The following is a 17,858-nucleotide window of genomic DNA, read 5'->3' as shown; positions in this document are numbered from 1 at the left end:
TTTTCTTTCCTTTTTTTCCCCTTTTTTTTTATAGTTCGTACCACCTTATAATAAAGGATGTCTTGTGGATCGCTTCCCTTCCCATTCCTGATTGCACAGACCCTCCTGCCCCCAACTGACAATCAATAGCTTTCCTGTAATAACTACAATAACATGAAAAAAAATTAGAAAAGTAGGCAATATATTTTTGTTATTGTAATGCAATTTAGCAGCTGTAAGCAAGGAAGAGGACCAGCACCATAAGACAAGCCAACTCTCCATAGACAGCTTTTGGTGCCCCGACTGCAATTGTGGGACCATTGCTCAAATGTATTTTGGAGTGCAGCATCGTGACTTATAAATAGATCAGAACATCCAGTTCTGGCAGGCTGAACCGGTTTGGCATGAGCAATGAGGGATGGAGATTATATGCATTCTTAATTTATAAATGTACATGGCACAAAATATATTTTCACTGTGAGAAGGTTTTGGAGTTTGAGGTAAACTTATTACAAGAATCCTTTGACAAGAAAGTCAGCAGTAACTCTTATCACTCTCCTACATACTTTCTTTGACTTCTAGATCCTCCTCACTTAATAGCATTGTTACTGTAGGTTACATTTAATTTCCATTTTTTGGATATACACCATAGTTCACTGTATTTTCTTTTGAATTGGACTTCTGCACTGTAATTCAAATAGACGTTAAGGCAGAGGAACAGAATAACCTAAAATGAGTGAGACACATGAGGAAAATTTTCAATGCTCTCTCATTTAAATTAAAATTAAATAAAATTCCAATTCTTGGACATTTGGATGAGTCCACATCCTGGGACCTGAAGAGGACTGGATGAAAGGGCTGGCTCCCTTTGGAGTTCATCAGTGCAGGAAATTGCATGTTGAGAAATATGAAACCTTAGCGCTGTTGGAGCTTGTGTGTCTTGATCCATACTATGTAGGACAAAGTGTAGAAAGTGAGAAATAAGAGTGAGTAATACCATAAAGGCCACCCATCTCTTAAACATTAAAGGAAATTATTTTTACTTTTTAAAATTTAATATTTCAAAATTTATTGTTTTGAATCTTTTTCTTTGTTTGTTCCCCCGTTTTCTCCCTTTTATAATTTTTTCCACTATAAAAAGGTGTGGGTAGGGAGAATTTTTTAAAAAAAGTTCAGAAAATAAGGGACAAAGGGGGAGGGAGGTTTAGTTAATAGAAATTTTGACAGGAAATTTTCATTTTTGTCAAAAAGCCAATTTTTATGTTGGTTTTTATCAATTTTTTTTAACAAGTCTGGTAATGTGTAACACCTTGCATACTGCATTCCAAATTTATCTTAATTCGTTGTCATTGTCCCCACCTCCTTCGTGGTTGACTTTAAATTACAACTTTGTGTTTTATTTGAAATCCTACATAACAATCTTTCAACCCTTTTTTTTCTAAGATACACCAATGGAAAGGCATCTCAGACAGCCAGTCTATTGTGTCCTTTCCCAAATGCACCAAATTAACTGCATTTTCTACCTCCGTCCTAGCACTGGCATGTTGATCAGAGGGTTTGGGGTTTTTTTTTTGTTTTGTTTAAATCAAAGAACAAATCCAGCTATCACTTTCTTTTTCTGATCTATAAGCCAGTATTGCTATAGATTGAAGTATGAGACTTAAAACTTGGCGAAATTGTATCTTTGATTAGCCAGCAAAGTTATTGAAGGTTATGCCAAGTTGGAAACTAAGAGCTGTCTCATGAGCCAAATCTAGTCAGTTAAAATCAGTTTGGACATTAATTCTTAGTTTTCTCTATCCTTATTTTTTTTTTCCCAGTCTAGTCATGATAAAATGGAGCATATGAATACAGTGGAAGAAGTAAATGTTACAAAGCCAAGTGTACAGGATATAGTTTAAGGAAATATAGCTGATTGCCAATTAGTCGGTACTACAAATAAAGGCTTATTTTCATTTAATGCTAAGAATGAATATACTTTACAGTGTCTCTATCCTAGAGAACCATACAGTTGCCTAATGAACTAGTGGGATTACACCAGCACAAATAGTGGTAAAATTTTGTCAATGCTAGCTATTCTTTTCTGGGTCCATTTCTACCCCATGTTCATGCATGGCTATGTATTTTAAATGCAGGCACGCTACCCTTAAATACATAACCCACAGTTCTCCTCACAGTTCCCTGAAGCAGTGACTTGTGGGAGAGTTGGAAAAGATTTTGGGAGTCCAAGGAAATTATGAGAGAACAAGAAAAGCTCTTATAACTCACTGAGAAGCTATTTCTGTGGCATATTCTCCTAATGAAGACCAGGCTAAACAGCCAGAGTTCAGTTTTGTTTAAAAAAAAAAATTCTACTAAAGGCACTTGAAGATTAGTTTTCAGGATCACATGCATCCCAGGGGAGGCACTAGAAGGTGGTCTGACAGTACATGTGAAGACCCAGAAACTGAGACCACTACTGCATGCTGCAGCTGTGTGGGGCTCCATTCTCCTCTATCCATGGCCTAACTGACTGTGATGTATTGGAAGACAAATATTACTAGTGGAGTGCCACTTTTACATCAAGACAGTTGCAAGAGATTGATGAAGCAGAGATGTCCATGAGACTTGAGATGAGTCAAAGTGAAGGGCTGTCCTCACCATCAGTGTCAGGCCACCAGGATGAGCACTTCATCCATTGTGGAAAATGGGAGTTTAGACTATCGAAGCTGGCTACCCCAAATTATTTTTGGTCAATGGGACACAAATTTAAGGTTGATGCTGTTGTGCTGCAAGTATGCATTTAAATATATCAAGTAGGGCTTGATATCAATTAATTGCAGTTAACTCATCCAACTAACTCAAAAAGAATTAATCGTGATTAATCGCAGTTTTAATCACACTGTTAAACAATAGAATACCAATTAAAATTTATTAAATATTTTTGAATATTTGTCTGCATTTTCAAATGTATTGGTTTTAATTACAGCACAAAATATAAAGTGTACAGTGCTCACTTTATATTTTTATTACAAATATTTGCACTGTAAAAATGATAAAACAAATAGTATTTTTCAGTTCACCTCATACAAGAACTGTAGTATGATCTCTTTATCGTGAAAGTACAATTTACAAATGTAGAATTTGTTGTTGTTACATAATTGCACTCAAAAACAAAACAATGTAAAACTTTAGAGCCTACAAGTCCACTCAGTCCTACTTCTTGGTCAGCCAGTGACTAAGACAAACAAGTTTGTTTACATTTACAGGATATAATGCTGCCCAATTCTTATTTACAGTGTCACCTGAAAGTGATAACAGGCGTTCACGTGGCACTTTTGCATCAAGCTGTGACGAAGTGGGACTGTTCTGAATGTTTTCTCTGAATATTGTGGGGGTGCCTCAGTTTCCCCTATGCAGTTATTAAGTATCTAGGTGGTGGGATAAGGGTGTATAATCGTTGCAGAGCCCTAGAGGGCAGGTGTGTGCAGGTGTCTGGACACAGAGAATGGCCAACACCCTGTTTCCTCGCAACTGATGGCCTGGCCCTTCCCCCCTGCAAGGTGATAGCTAAAGGGTTGAAGACAAATAGATCAGGTGACCTCCTGGCCTGGGAAAGGGACAAAGCCCAGAGGAGGAGGGGCTGGAGAGAGTTTCAGTTTGGGGCTGGCTGGGGACGAGGAGTGAAGTGCAGACGTAGTTGTCTGGCTCACTGTCCCCCAAAATGGACCCGGCTGAGGTGTCCTGTTCTCTGTACCTACAAGCTCTGTTTTAGACCATGTTCCTGTCATCTAATAAACCTCTGTTTTACTGACTGACTAAGAGTCACGTCTGACTACGAAGTTGGGGTGCAGGACCCCCTGGCTTCCCCAGGACCCCGCCTGAGCGGACTCGCTGTGGTAAGCGCACAGAGGGGCAAAGGATGCTGAATGCTCCGAGGTCAGATACAGGAAGGTGGAAGCTGTGTGAGACAGTCTACTCACAGAGAGGAGACTTCACCAGAGTCCTGACTGGCTTCATAGGGAGCAGTTCCAGAGCATCTCTCGGGGACTCCATGACAAATGGTGGTAGAGGTGGGATGTACTGCACCCCATGGATGGCGTTCCCTGCAGTAAGTGACTGGGGAGCAGTAAAACAAAGTGGGATTGACGAGGACCAGGCGTGCTGAAGGTTCAGAGAGGAGTGGTTTCGGGGGTCAGTTAACCTCTGGGAGTGTGTGATCAGCGAGAAGGAATGTGCAGTAATGGGGTACCCCTGGGGACTGCGGTGAGCAGTCTCAGGGGCGGAGGAGCCTGCGGCTTGGCCCTGGGAGAGAGAAGGACTTTTGCAGTAACAGGATTCCCCTGGGAATTGCAGCGAGCGGTCCAAGGGGCGGAGGAGTCTGCAGCTCAACCCTGGCAAAGAGGTGGTGACCTCGAGAAGGGCTGGCACACTAGGGGTTCTCCCTGGAAACCATGGGGAGTTGAGAGCACACAGGCCCGTGAGTCCGCAACAACTTGGGAACAGCGAAATGATGGCCTATCACCATCTCCTTAAGAAGGACATTGTAATCCTGTGCAAAAAGAGAGGGTTGCGCATTGGAAAGTTCACCAAAGCACAGTTAATCGTGCAGCTGGAGGAGGATGACCTCTCTAAGGAGCAGATTCCTGACCCAAATGGGGCTATAGCAGGATCTGGGAGCAGCTGGAGTGGTAGCCAGGCATCCCCAAGACTCCTGTCCCCGACCAGACAGGGGTCTTCACGATCGGGTTCCCCATCCGGGGATCGGAGACGGATGGGATTGGAGCTGAGTGCAAGAGAGCAAGAGGACTGTGAGATACAGCGAGAGTCCAAGAAAGAGCTGCAGAAGCAGCAGCAGCATGAACCGGCGATGGTGGAGCGGAGAGGCATAGGGCACATCCCAGGGGTGAGTGCGGATAGACCCCGGGGTGCCAGTTCCGCAGGGAACCTAGATACTAAATTGTTACCCCTGGTTAAGGAGTCGGGGGATGTGGATGCCCAACCTCACTGCCTTTGAGCAGGCTGGTGATTTGAACGAGGGGGACCTTGCGGAAAAAACCCGGTGTCTAGCTCCCTTCCTGGGTCCCAAGGCCATAGGCTCTGTTAGCCAGGTGGGTGGGGAGGTGGACAGGCTCCCACTCCTGACCCCAACCTATATGTCTGTGTGGAGTTTCCTGGGCTCAGGCCCCTCAGACCCCCCAGTGGGAGTGGAAGGTGATGGTCAATGGGGAGACATTCCTGGGATGGCGAGATCCTGGAACAGAGAAAACATTAAGAACAGTCCCACTTCGTCACACAAGCATTGCAAGGTATTTACGTGCCAGATATAATAAACATTTGTATGCCCTTTCATGATTCGGCCACCATTCCAGAGGACCTGTTTCCATGCTGATGATGCTCGTTTTAAAAAAAAAATGTGAATTAAATTTGTGACTAAACTCCTTGGGAGAGACTTGTATGTTTCCTGCTCTGTTTTATCCACATTCTGCCATATATTTCATGTTATAGCAGTTTTGGGTGATGACCCAGTACATGTGCAGATTTGACTGAAGAATGTACCAATGTACGATTTTTAAAGATAGCTATAGCGCTCGACCCAAGGTTTAAGAATCTGAAATGCCTTCCAAAATCTGAGAGGGACGAGGTGTGGAGCAAGCTTTCAGAAGTCGTAAAAGAGCAACACTCTGATGCGGAAACTACAGAACCGAACCACCAAAAAAGAAAATCAACCTTCTGCTGGTGGCATCGGACTCCAATGATGAAAATGAACGTGCATCAGTCCACACTGCTTTGGATCATTATCGATTGGAACCTGTCATCAGCATGGATGCATATCCCCTGGAATGGTGGTTTAAGCATGAAAGGACATATGAATCTTTAGCGCATCTAGCATGTAGATATCTTGTGACGCTGGCCACAACAATGCCATATGAATGCCTTCTCTCACTTTCAGGTGATATTTTAAACAAGAAACAGGCAGCATTATCTCCTGCAAATGTAAACAAACTTGTTTGAGCGATTGGCTGAACAAGAAGTAGGACTGAGTGGATTTGTAGGCTCTAAAGTTTTACATTATTTTATTTTTGAATGCAGGTTTTTTTGTACATAATTCTACATTTGTAAGTTCAACTTCCATAATAAAGACATTGCACACCAGTACTTACGTGAATTGAAAAATACTGCTACTTTTTGTTTTTTACAGTGCAAATATTTTCAATAAAAATAAATATAAAGTGAACACTGTATACTTTGTATTGTGTGTTGTAATTTAAATCAATATATTTGAAAATGTAGAATACATCGAAAAATATTTAAATGGTATTCTATGATTAACAATGTGATTAATCATGATAAAAAATTTTAATTGTGCGATTTATTTTTTAAATTACTTGACAGCTCTAATATCAAGTGTTACTGTGGTTTATGGTTGAATTGTGCTTGAATTCTTTTAGTGATTTCGGGAAGTATAGCTGCATTAATGTGTTGGAGCTATAGATAGTTCTGTATATCCACTCTATATTTATCTCACAAAGCTAATGAATACCTTTAGTAGAAAAGGCTACCATTCCAAGATGATGCAAGCCTTAAAGGATCATTGTGTCAAGTTTCTATATATTTACATAAGATGGTCAGGCAAAGAGTGTGATGTCAAAATGTTGAAACTTTGGGCTTTTCAGGAGCATACAGAGGAGGCATATTCTTTCCACTTTATGACACTACAGACAGTGAACACTGTAGTATCTGAGTGCCTACTATATCTATCTGTTTATCTCTGTCTATAAACTAATTTAGGATGGGAAACATCTAATTTTTATAAAGTTTTAAGTCTCCTCACAGAATTCATAGTATTTCCTGATACCTTTTATCTTTATGCAACGTATTTAACAGAAATAAATTACAAAGTAGAAGACTGCAATCTACATACTATGGGGAGGGATGTCTAAGAACAGCCTGTATAATTTGGGGGCAGGGCAAGATGCAACTGTAGTGTGTGGTATAATGCCATATTTCCATGCCATCTTTTAAATTTAAAGAAAAATAGAATTTAATATTTTATTGAATAAACTTCCTTATCTACTGATACTGACACTTGTGATCATTCTCCACTAGGCTAATTTGAGTGTAATGCAATGCTAGTACATTCTCTCATAAGTAGAACACCTCCCCCAAAATCATTTTTCCAAATTATATTGAGAAATTATATTTTGACTCCCCTGGATGTGTTTAAAATTTTTGGTTCTCATGTTTCCTACACACACCTTTTGCATAAAAGAAGGCAACTCACAGAAGAAGATAGACAGACAGATTCTTGGTAAAATCAGCCCTAAAAGAGGCAAAGTTACTTTATTATCAGAACATACAATAACTTTCCATTATAAAAATAACTAAATAAAACATGGCAGGTGTTACTTTTTCAGTCTAATACTTCTGTTTTTGTTTTCAATGAAAGCTACCGAAAATAGACAGACCACTGGTTAAATAATTTACAGGGGAACTCTATTAGCTCCTACATACTCAAGAGTATCAAGTGGTTCAGCTGAACCTGTAGTAGAAGGCATGGTTTGGGGGTAAGGGAGGAACCTTATTTAGGACCACATCCTGCACTTGTTGAGGTCAGCTGGGTATTTCCTGTTGACTTCAGTCAGAGAAAAATGTGACTTCTTATATTTATCTTTACTTTTATGCCTTTTATGTTTTAATTTACTTCTTAAATTAATTATAATAATTATTTATAGCATTAGTCCAGAGGATAAAAAGCAGAATGTTCAAACTGACATTCTGTTCCTGTAGTAAGCCCTTGAATAAGGTTTCTCATTGATTTATATCCATTTCAATATATTCATTATGGGATTTGACCCCAAATAAAGTAGACTTCTGTGAGTTTTTCAGGCAAAAATTGGAGTCTTTTGAGAATTAAGTTTTTGTGATTGTCTGAATTTGTATCAGTGCAGAAGATGAACAATCTACAAAACAAGCTTTATATTTAAAGACAGGCGTAAGCCAGTGGAAAAGCCACTGAACTTATTCTTGCATTTTGATTAAACCTCATGTCGAGCACCATCTGTCATTTTTCTAATTTACTAGTATTTTTTTTTCTTTTGCTTCAGTAAAACTGCTACTGAGTTATAGCAGTAGACATCCTGAAGAACAGTAATGTTTGCAAAAGAAAAGTAATTATTGGAAAATGTCGGAAGATAGACCAAAAGCTATACGAATATTTTTGTCCCATGTTTTTTTGCATTTATTCAACATCTTATTTAATGTGTATTGTTTCTCACCAAGCAAACTTATTTTCAAAACAAAATTTTTTTGCTTCTCTGCATATGTGTGCCAAAAATCTGTTTTCTGTAAATCTTAAGTCTGTTTTAACTTACATAGTAATTGCAAGTAGTTTAATACACAGATTACTATTTAAAAATAGAATTTGCTGTTATGACTACAAATTCTACAGTATATATTCTAGAGAGAAGGAACATATAAATAGCATATACTATTGAAAACATGTATAGCACAGGAGTATGTGAAGTGAAGGTAAAAATACCAGCATCATCTTCAAGGAAGTAGGTGGATATAATGCCTACAAATGGTGATTTGGCTTTTCTTGTGATCTGTTTTAGTTTTTTTCCCTTTGCGTACAGATTCTTTAACCTTTGCACAGCTAAGATCAAATATCTGTATAATGTCCCTAATTTTATTATCTTTTTCATATTGTCCTAGTACTTTGACTTTTCCACACTTTGACTTCCACCTCTTCACATCAGAGTGTGAACTTCCTGGGGGGGTATTGCTTTTATGTTTTAAACTACTCAGAATTTCCATCTGCTTTTAGTTGACTTGTGGTTATGAAGATCATGCTTGGCCCATGGGATCTTACAGTGTGCCGAGAGGATGTGGAGTTTTGTCAGCCAGTGAAATATGTCTGGCTTTTTTTTTTCTCAGCAGTTTTCATATGCTTCTCATCTTGTGTGGTCCCACTAAACTGAGTATGTTTAACAGGACTGCTCACCCTCTCTATCTTCTTCTGTGAGTTGCCTTCTTTTATGCAGCTTATGTGTGTAGGAAACATGAGAACCAAAAAATATCATCTTGGCTAAAGAAAGAAAGATAGATAGATATACACATGAAAATAGTGTTATATAGAAAAGCACTTCAGTAATTGCACATTTTTGTTCTGTGGGTGCAGCTGAATATCAGATTTCAGTTGTATACAAAAGTTAATTAATTTGCAGTGTGTCAAAAACACTCAAACGTGTCTTCTGTTTTGAAACTGGTCTGCTGTATTTGTTTCCAGGCACTACTGCAGTCTACAGTTCAGAAGCAAGAAGAAGCCATTGAAAAACAGTACGTAGCTGCAATTGAAAAACACTCATACAAGTGTGAGGAACTGCTGAATGCTCAGGTAATGCAAGCACTTGTCCACACAGATACACGTGTTCTAGACTGTATGAATGGGTTTTCTACAAAAAGGATTATGATTTTCTTTCGGTTTCAGAGCATATATTTTTCTGTTTTGTTTGTTTTGAAAAAAAAATCACAAAACACCAGTCTTCACTATAATATCCTTGGGATAACAATAATTACATTAAAAAAGAGATGGGAACCTAACCATACCTCCTAATTCATTTGGGCCCAAATGTGCATTATGGCTTTCTAAACGGTCTAACCAAGATCCCAGAGGGACATGGTACCAAAGAGAAGGAGGCTTGGAGTGTAAGATTTATTACTTTATTAACTGTATAATTTTACATAGCTGCAGAGAAAAGATTCACTATTTCTTAAGCCTGAATTTTATTTACTGTAATGGACTGCAAGCAAAGATCAGATTTCTATGGAACAGACACAATTAAATGTGTGATGCAACTTATAAAATGGTCATTCTAACAGCTACCGTCCAAATCTATTTTTATTTCAGTGAAACCACTGCAATTAATATGATATCGATGATAAAAAGTAGGTTATACAACAAGTATTTAAAGCTGCTGGTCCATGTTAATGGTCTCATGACTGTTTAAACTTTTGGAACTTGTTTTATTATTGGCAAAGTCTCACCTGAGTTTATTTAAATACAATTTAAATTGTATTTAATTGAAATAAGCTCCATACATAAGCTATAAAATTTTCTGTTGGCTAATCTTGAAAAGGGTTTCTAAGGTTGTTTGTATTGCAGTTACTTTTAAGTACTGCTAGGAACAATTCTTCTAAAATGACTAGTAGAAGTTTTTTGGTTTTTTGTTTTTCATTTTTGTGTGATGGTAAATTAAAGACCTAAATACAGCTAATGTACACTTAAAATATCATTTCACAGTATAATACAGAAAGGTAAAGGTAATTGCATATTTAGTTGATTAATTTCAGCATTCTCTGACGTATGTTACAATCGTCTCCCTGTTATGACCTTATCAGCTGAAGAGTTTGCTACAAGCATGTAGTCATCTATGTAACTAGTATAATGAAAAGGTACACAGCACTTTGGAAAAAGTAATTCATCCTTGGACAAGGGGCACATTGCACAGAACACAGCGCTATTTAATGCATACCCTACAGCTACGCCTAAAAATATACTAAAATGAATTCAAAGTTTTTATGAAATGTTTTGCCTTTTTCTGTCACAGTATCCACAATAGTTGCACTGCTAATTTAATATATTATTGTTGAGTATTAGGGCTAGATGAACCTCAGAAATGCTGGAAATTCTGTGAGAATAGGCTTTTTTGTAACATTGTTGACACTTCTTGATTCTAGTTGGGTCAGAAATATTGCTATCATATCTGATGTTTCCATCTCAAACCAGGAAGTGGAAAGAAGCATCAAACCTTGGAGTACCGAAGTATTTGTGTGTGTGTGTTTTGAAACTTAGAAAAGGATCACCTCTAGTTTGTTGTGACAGTCTGCATCAGTTCTTATTTAATTCAAGCATGTTTTTACCACAGCGTGCAGAATAAGTACTAAAGCGAGGGGATGAAAGCAAACAAACACTGACATTCTGTGATGGAAATTAGAAAACTTGCCTTAGAGCACCATTTCTCAAATGTGGTCACCAGGGGGTTCCCCTGCAGCCATGACAGCTTCCTGTGCAGTGATGGGGAGGCAAAGCATCAGCCTCTCCTCCCCCTTGCTCCTGGATGCACCACTCTGCCCGTCTCCAGAGACAGGGGGAGCACAATGCTGAAGGAGCAAGGTGAGTTCTCTACTAGGGGACAAGGGGGCTCAGTGGGGCCCGGACTTCAGCCCTGGGGTGGTTGGGCAGAGGGAACTTAGGGAGTCTGGCTTCAGACTAGGTTTCCAGTCATGCGGCTTCAGACTCCAATCCTTGGCCACACAGCGGTGGGCTCCAATTCCCGGCTTTGGCCGCGTGGTGCCAATCCCCAATCCCACCAGAGGCCAGTGGCTTCAAGCACTGATCCTCGTCTGTGCACTCCGACCCCAAGCGCCGACCCTGAGCTCCAGTGGCTGCCGGTTCTGGGTGCAGATACCCGGCACTGGCCTTGGGCTCCGGCGGGTGCTGGCTTTGGATGCCAACCCTTAGCTCTGACTGTGCAGCAGCAGGCGCAGACCCCCTGCTGCCAGCCCCAAACTCTGGCGGCAGCCAACCCCTCTCTCTACACTACGACCATGAGCCATGGCCACTGACCCACCCTGGACACTGCTCCTGGATGTCGACCCTGGGTTCTGGAAGGTGCTGGCCATTAGTGCCGATCCCCAGGCACCAGCCCTGGGTGCAGATCCCCACCCCCAGTCATGCAGCAGCGTGCACCACCCCCAGGTTCCGGCAGGTCCTGGCCCAGGACACTGACTCTTAGCCCCGGCTGTGCAGCAGTGGGCGCAGACCCCGAGCGTCAACTCTGGGTGTCGACCCCCGGCCCCAGTTGAATAGCAGCAGGTGCCAGCTCTGGGTGCTGATCCCCAGCTGCATGGCAGTGTGTGCTGATCCCTGGCCCTGGCCACGCAACTTCAGGCGCCGACCCTGAGTTCTTGTGGGTGCTGGCCCAGGGCACCAGCGCCAGCCCACACCTCTGATCATGCGGTGGCGGGGCCTCCCATCCATTTCCCCTGGCCTCTGCTGCCTCATCTCCCACCCCTCCATCCAGGTCTTAACTTGCCAGGACTTGCTGTGAAAAGTGATATTAACAAACATACAAATATTTCGCATCATTGTTTTTATTGAGTCTGCAGAAAAAGCCCTACATAAATAAATTACAATGATCTGGGAGTGTATACATGCATATTTGTTTGTTTTTCCTAAAGTTAATTAAGTGTTTTGGGGGAGAAAGTGTCAGTGCGACCACCAGCAAGTGTTGGTGGCCACACTCTGAGGCCACCAAAAAATTTGTTGTAAGAACCCTTGCCTGAGAATGATAGTCTCAAAGAACTCACTCTATTTGTCTTAACAAAGATGGGTTATTTGATTTGAGTCTGTAAGTGTCTACATGGGGAACAAATATTTAATAATGCACTCTGCAATCTAGCAGAGAAAGATGCAACAGAATCCAATGGCTGGAAGTTGAAGCTAGAATTCAAACTGAAAATAAGTATACATTTTTTAATGATGAGAGTAATTAACCATTGGGATGACTTAACAAGAGTCATCATGGATTCTCCATCGCAGACTATTTTTAAATCAAGATTGGATGTTTTTCTAAAAGATACGCTCTAGGAATTATTTTGGGGGAGTTCTGTGGTCTGTGTTATGCAGGAGGACAGACTAGAGGATCATAGTTGTCTTTTCTGCCTTGTTCAGAGTAGCAGCTGGTTAGTCTGTATCCGCAAAAAGAAAAGGAGTACTTGTGGCACCTTAGAGACTAACAAATTTATGTGAGCATAAGCTTTTGAGAGCTACAGCTCACTTCATCGGATGCATGCAGTGGAAAATACAGTGGGGAGATTTTATATACACAGAGAACATGAAACAATGGGTGTTACCATACACACTGTAACGAGAGTGATCAGGTAAGGAGAGCTATTACCAGCGGGGGGGGGCGGGGGGGACTGACTTTTTGTAGTGATCATCAAGGTGGGCCATTTCCAGCAGTTGAATGTGTGAGGAGGCGGGGAGGGGGAATAAACATGGGGAAATAGTTTTATTTTGTGTAATGACACATCCACTCCCAGTCTTTATTCAAGCCTAATTTAAGGGTGTCCAGTTTGCAAATTAATTCCAATTCAGCAGTCTCTCGCTGGAGTTTGTTTTTTGAAGTTTTTTTGTTGAAGAATTACAACTTTTAGGTCTGTAATCGAGTGACCAGAGAGATTGAAGTGTTCTCCGACTGGTTTTTGAATGTTATAATTCTTGACGTCTGATTTGTGTCCATTTATTGTTACGTAGAGACTGTCCGGTTTGGCCAATGTACATGGCAGAGGGGCATTGCTGGCACATGATGGCATATGTCACATTGGTAGATGTGCAGGTGAACGAGCCTCTGACAGTGTGGCTGATGTGATTTAGGCCTTATGATGGTGTCCCCTGAATAGATATGTGGACACAGTTGGCAATGGGCTTTGTTGAACTCCAAGCAGGGGTATTCTATCTGCTACCCAAGATCCATAAACCTGGAAATCCTGGACGCCCCAGCATCTCAGGCATAGGCACCCTGACAGCAGGATTGTCTGGCTATGTAGACTCCCTCCTCAGGCCCTACGCTACCAGCACTCCTAGCTATCTTTGAGACACCACTGATTTCCTGAGGAAACTACAATCCATTGGTGATCTTCCTGAAAATACTATCCTAGCCACTATGGATGTAGAAGCCCTCTACACCAACAGTCCACACAAAGATGGACTACAAGCCGTCAGGAACAGTATCCTCGATAATGTCACGGCACACCTGGTGGCTGAATTTGGTGACTTTGTCCTCACCCATAACTATTTCAAATTTGGGGACAATGTGTACCTTCAAATCAGCGGCACTGCTATGGGTACCCGCATGGCCCCACAGTATGCCAACATTTTTATGGCTGACTTAGAACAACGCTTCCTCAGCTCTCGTCCCCAATGCCCCTACTCTATTTGCGCTACACTGATGACGTCTTCATCATCTGGACCCATGGAAAAGAAGGCCTTGAGGAATTCCACCATGATTTCAACAATTTCCATCCCACCATCAACCTCAGCCTGGGCCAGTCTACACAAGAGATCCACTTCCTGGACACTACGGTGCTAATAAGCTATGGTCACATAAACACCACGCTACACCGGAAACCTACTGAACGCTATTCCTACCTACATGCCTCCGACTTTCATCCAGAACACACCACATACTGATAGTTACATATGGATACAGAAAGGCTTGAAAGAGCTCCAACTGAAGTCACTGGAAATTTTAACATAGACTTCAATAAGAGCAGGATTAGACTCTAAAAAAAGAACACATCCCTTTTTTTATCCTTAACTCTTTCAGTGATGTTCTATGTATATATATAAATATGATATAAAGTATTATGACCTTGGGCAAGAGACTTCACCTCCCTGTGTTTCAGTTTTTCCATCTGGCTATAATAATGGCAATAATAATGCTTACCCCCTTTGTAAAGCACTTTGTGATCTGCGGATCAAAAGTGCTATGTAAGATCTAATCATTATTTATTTATTTATTTTATTATGTATATAGCAGCAACAGTGTGGTAGGAAGGTAGTGCCTCTGATAAACTGAAGGAACTAGATTGAGAACTGAATGTGAGATGGTTGTAACAAAAAGTTTTATAGGCTGATACTTTTACACTATCACTTAAGATGTTAGCGTTGTGGGGACTTTGGGGAGGAAAACGTAGGTTTAGCTGGAATGTTTCTGAATTTGTAAATGAGAAAACAAATTTGTATTATGTTCTTGTTTGGAGAAGGGTGAGGGAAAGAAAAATGAGGGGGTGAGGAACGTATCATTACCCAGAAATGAGAAATATCCTTATTGTTTGTTACATTTTTATTTTTATTGCTGGTACAGGATATGTAATACCTCAGTCCATGTTTCTGATCTTGATGAAAGAATGGAATTATTAAAAAAAAGTGTTTTGCAGCATGCTGGTGGGCAAACTAAAAGTTCAGTCTGGTTTTAAAGAGCTTACTGGTTCCATTAGACTCTCAATCTGTGAATGAAAATATTAAGTATTTAATAAAGTTGAGAAGGAAAGTGATAGAACATCATTCTGATTTTTATCCATGTTAAGAAACAAATATAAAACATTGTCTGGAAGCCTAGAAGGAAAGGGGAGTGGCTGGAATCCCTAATGACTGGTGAAAGTTGCATAGCTAGTGAGTAGAATCTACTGTCATTGTGAGTTGAAAAGACGAGAGAGTGGAGTTGAAAATCAGTTTGCTAGAGTTTGGAAATTTCTGGAAAATGGGAAGGGTATCTGATAATATGCTCCTATTTAAAGCTGGCTAGCTCATCTTATTTTACAGTCTCAAATGTGTTAACGTTATTAGGTTTCTCATTCTCTGCTGTAGAAAATGTGAGAATTGCTCATCATTACTGCTAAGTAGTGGTTACTGTTTAATGTTACCAAACATCAGTGTATAAATATAGTTCACTCAAAATGCTTAAAACTGAAAGCAGTGTTAGGAAATAAGCAATTGAATAAAGTGAAATACTGGAAACAGATAAACTTCTTTGAGCAAAAGAGCCCTATTGTTCGGTGTTTGGTGTATTATGTGAAATGAATTTGTGTTAGTCTAACTCCTGGTTTATGTGTCTCCACAACACAACCCAGTCCTCTAATTGACACTGTTTTGTGGTGTTAAAATATGTAATATTAATTTTATTAATGGTAGATAGTTATTCATATCTTTGACTTATAGGCCTGAAAACCTGGTAAAGTATGCATACGTTGTTTTCTGTGCTTTGTAGATGATTTTCAAACTGAGACAGAATCAAACATTTTGCTACAAACATCTATATTAATGGATGAAGGTTTTTTCCTTTTTGATTTGGCTTTATAATATGTAAAGATAGTTATCATTTGATAGACTAATCAAGACTTAAGAGATAAAAATCCTTTTTTATTGGAGTTGCCATTTATATAAGGAGAAGGATTAATATGAAAAACTGTACTGCATATAAAGATTATTGATAATACGTTGGCAGCCACATACCTTGAATTACCTTATTACCGATCCTTTGTGAGGGGTCCATAGTCACAAAATACTTTTCTTATTTTAAATAAATGTTAATTTAATTAACATACTTAACATATAAACATCAGAGTTATCAAAGATGTTTGTGTATTGTGTTGTATCAAAAACATTTAAGTTGTGTTGAGAAGCTAAAGTGAAGTGATATCTTGAAGGCAAACCTAACTAAAATATAAACCTGAATAGCCGAAAACTTAAGTGCTTGTTTAAAAGTGCATCAAGGCGCACAACAAAAATAAGCACAAGCAATTCCAACCTTGTAATTGAAGAGAGAATAAACAGGTGCTAATGTCGAGGTTAAAGATTTATACAGCTGTTTCATCCTTCTGGTGTTGAGCCACACTAAGACGGTTGGGGAACGGATAACTCAAGTAACATTTATATAGCGGTGTGATGGGTTGGATGATAAAATATGTTTTAAAGTATATCAGATAATGTGGAGAGATTTTTGCATGTTGCAAAGCAAATTACAAAATAGACATTTGGGTGGGGAAAAAAATAAGTGGCTGACACAGAAATTTCAACCTGAGAAGGATCTCTGTAAAGCTAACCAATGAGATTAACCAAAGTTAACCTTCAGCAAACAGAAGGGTATATACAGAACCTTTAAAAAGAAACGAAACAACAAAAACAAAATCCTATCAAACTATGGATGTCAACACCAGAGACCCTAGAAAGGTGTTCTAAGCAGGTATACATTTGTTGCTTTACTCTGATATTTTGCAAGTGGAATTGGGATGTTCCAAGACATTTCACACAGTTTTACAGGCTTTGGCTTCTGGAAACAAACCTCCAATAATGATGTGCATTTTATAAATAGGAAACCATAGAAGAGAGACCCTGTTTTCTCTTTACACCATGGAAGTTGTGATGATCCATGAAGAACAGCTCCAAAAAATGGATTATAACCTGATTGGTTCACATCACCTTTTTGAAAAGAAAAAGAAAATGGACTGTCCATCAAAATGGAAAAGAATCTTCTTCCTTCAACAAAACATTTTCTACTTTTTGTCCCTCTGTTTGCATCTCACTCTTTTCCTCCCAAAAGGGAACTCTCCCATCTCCCGGGGCAAGATAAGAATCCCTGGAGCAGAAACTTAGCCTGGTTGCTGCAGTGGTGAGGATGAAAGAAAGAGCGTCAGGCCAGTATCCCGTACAACCCTAATTTTTATTTTAAAAATTTGACTTGACTTAATATTACTCCTGTTTCCCTATTCTGCTGAGGGAGCAACAGTAAATAAAAGGGGTGCATCTAAACAGTTTGATAGATGTTTTTCTGCTTGGATGTTGGTGAGGGGGACCCTATTATGATTATGGTCCTTAGCTTTTTCCATTTGGGTATTTTGCCTTGTTTAGGGAGGAAATAAAAACTTTCAAGGAACTAAATTACAGTAATGAAGAACTAATTGAGATCCCTAAGCCTTTTAGCACCCATCAACCCTTAAGCAGGGGGCAGGGCTATTCAGGGCTACTCAGAGAGACCAGGGCTTTAAAATTCCCGCTTCTAAGCAACCAGAGGAATTAGTGAACAGGAGCAGCTAACAGGGGAGTTTTGCGAGGGAGCTCTCCAGGGGGAGTGTGAACGGGGGCTAGAACTCAACATTCTTTAAACTTAAAAGCCCAAACCACCCCCTTGATACAAACACAACAACAACAAAGGAACCAGCTGCAGGAGTAAAAAGAGAATGCAGGCAGAAGTCAAGCAACAGAATGGGGGCTACCCAGTTTATTGCACCCAATGCAGCATGTATGATTACCTGCCGTATGGCAGGTGGCA

General features: G+C 40.0%; 1 protein-coding gene across 12 annotated transcripts in view; it reads left to right on the top strand.

Moving 5' to 3' along the window:
- CCDC91 (coiled-coil domain containing 91) overlaps window positions 1–17,858 on the top strand; it is a 340,555-nt gene that overhangs the window by 193,308 nt on the left and 129,389 nt on the right. For 11 of the 12 annotated variants that reach the window (XM_073315272.2, XM_073315319.1, XM_073315302.1 and 8 more), the window contains one exon: window positions 9,251–9,358. The exons of the other annotated variant lie outside the window; for it this stretch is intronic. In XM_073315272.2, coding sequence (XP_073171373.1) covers window positions 9,251–9,358 — 108 coding nt within the window. The remainder of the gene's footprint in view (window positions 1–9,250; window positions 9,359–17,858) is intronic. 12 annotated transcript variants of the gene reach the window in all.

This window comes from Lepidochelys kempii, chromosome 1 (assembly GCF_965140285.1).
Source record: "Lepidochelys kempii isolate rLepKem1 chromosome 1, rLepKem1.hap1, whole genome shotgun sequence".
Lineage (NCBI taxonomy): Eukaryota > Metazoa > Chordata > Testudines > Cheloniidae > Lepidochelys > Lepidochelys kempii.
This window is presented reverse-complemented; position numbering and strand designations above follow the sequence as displayed.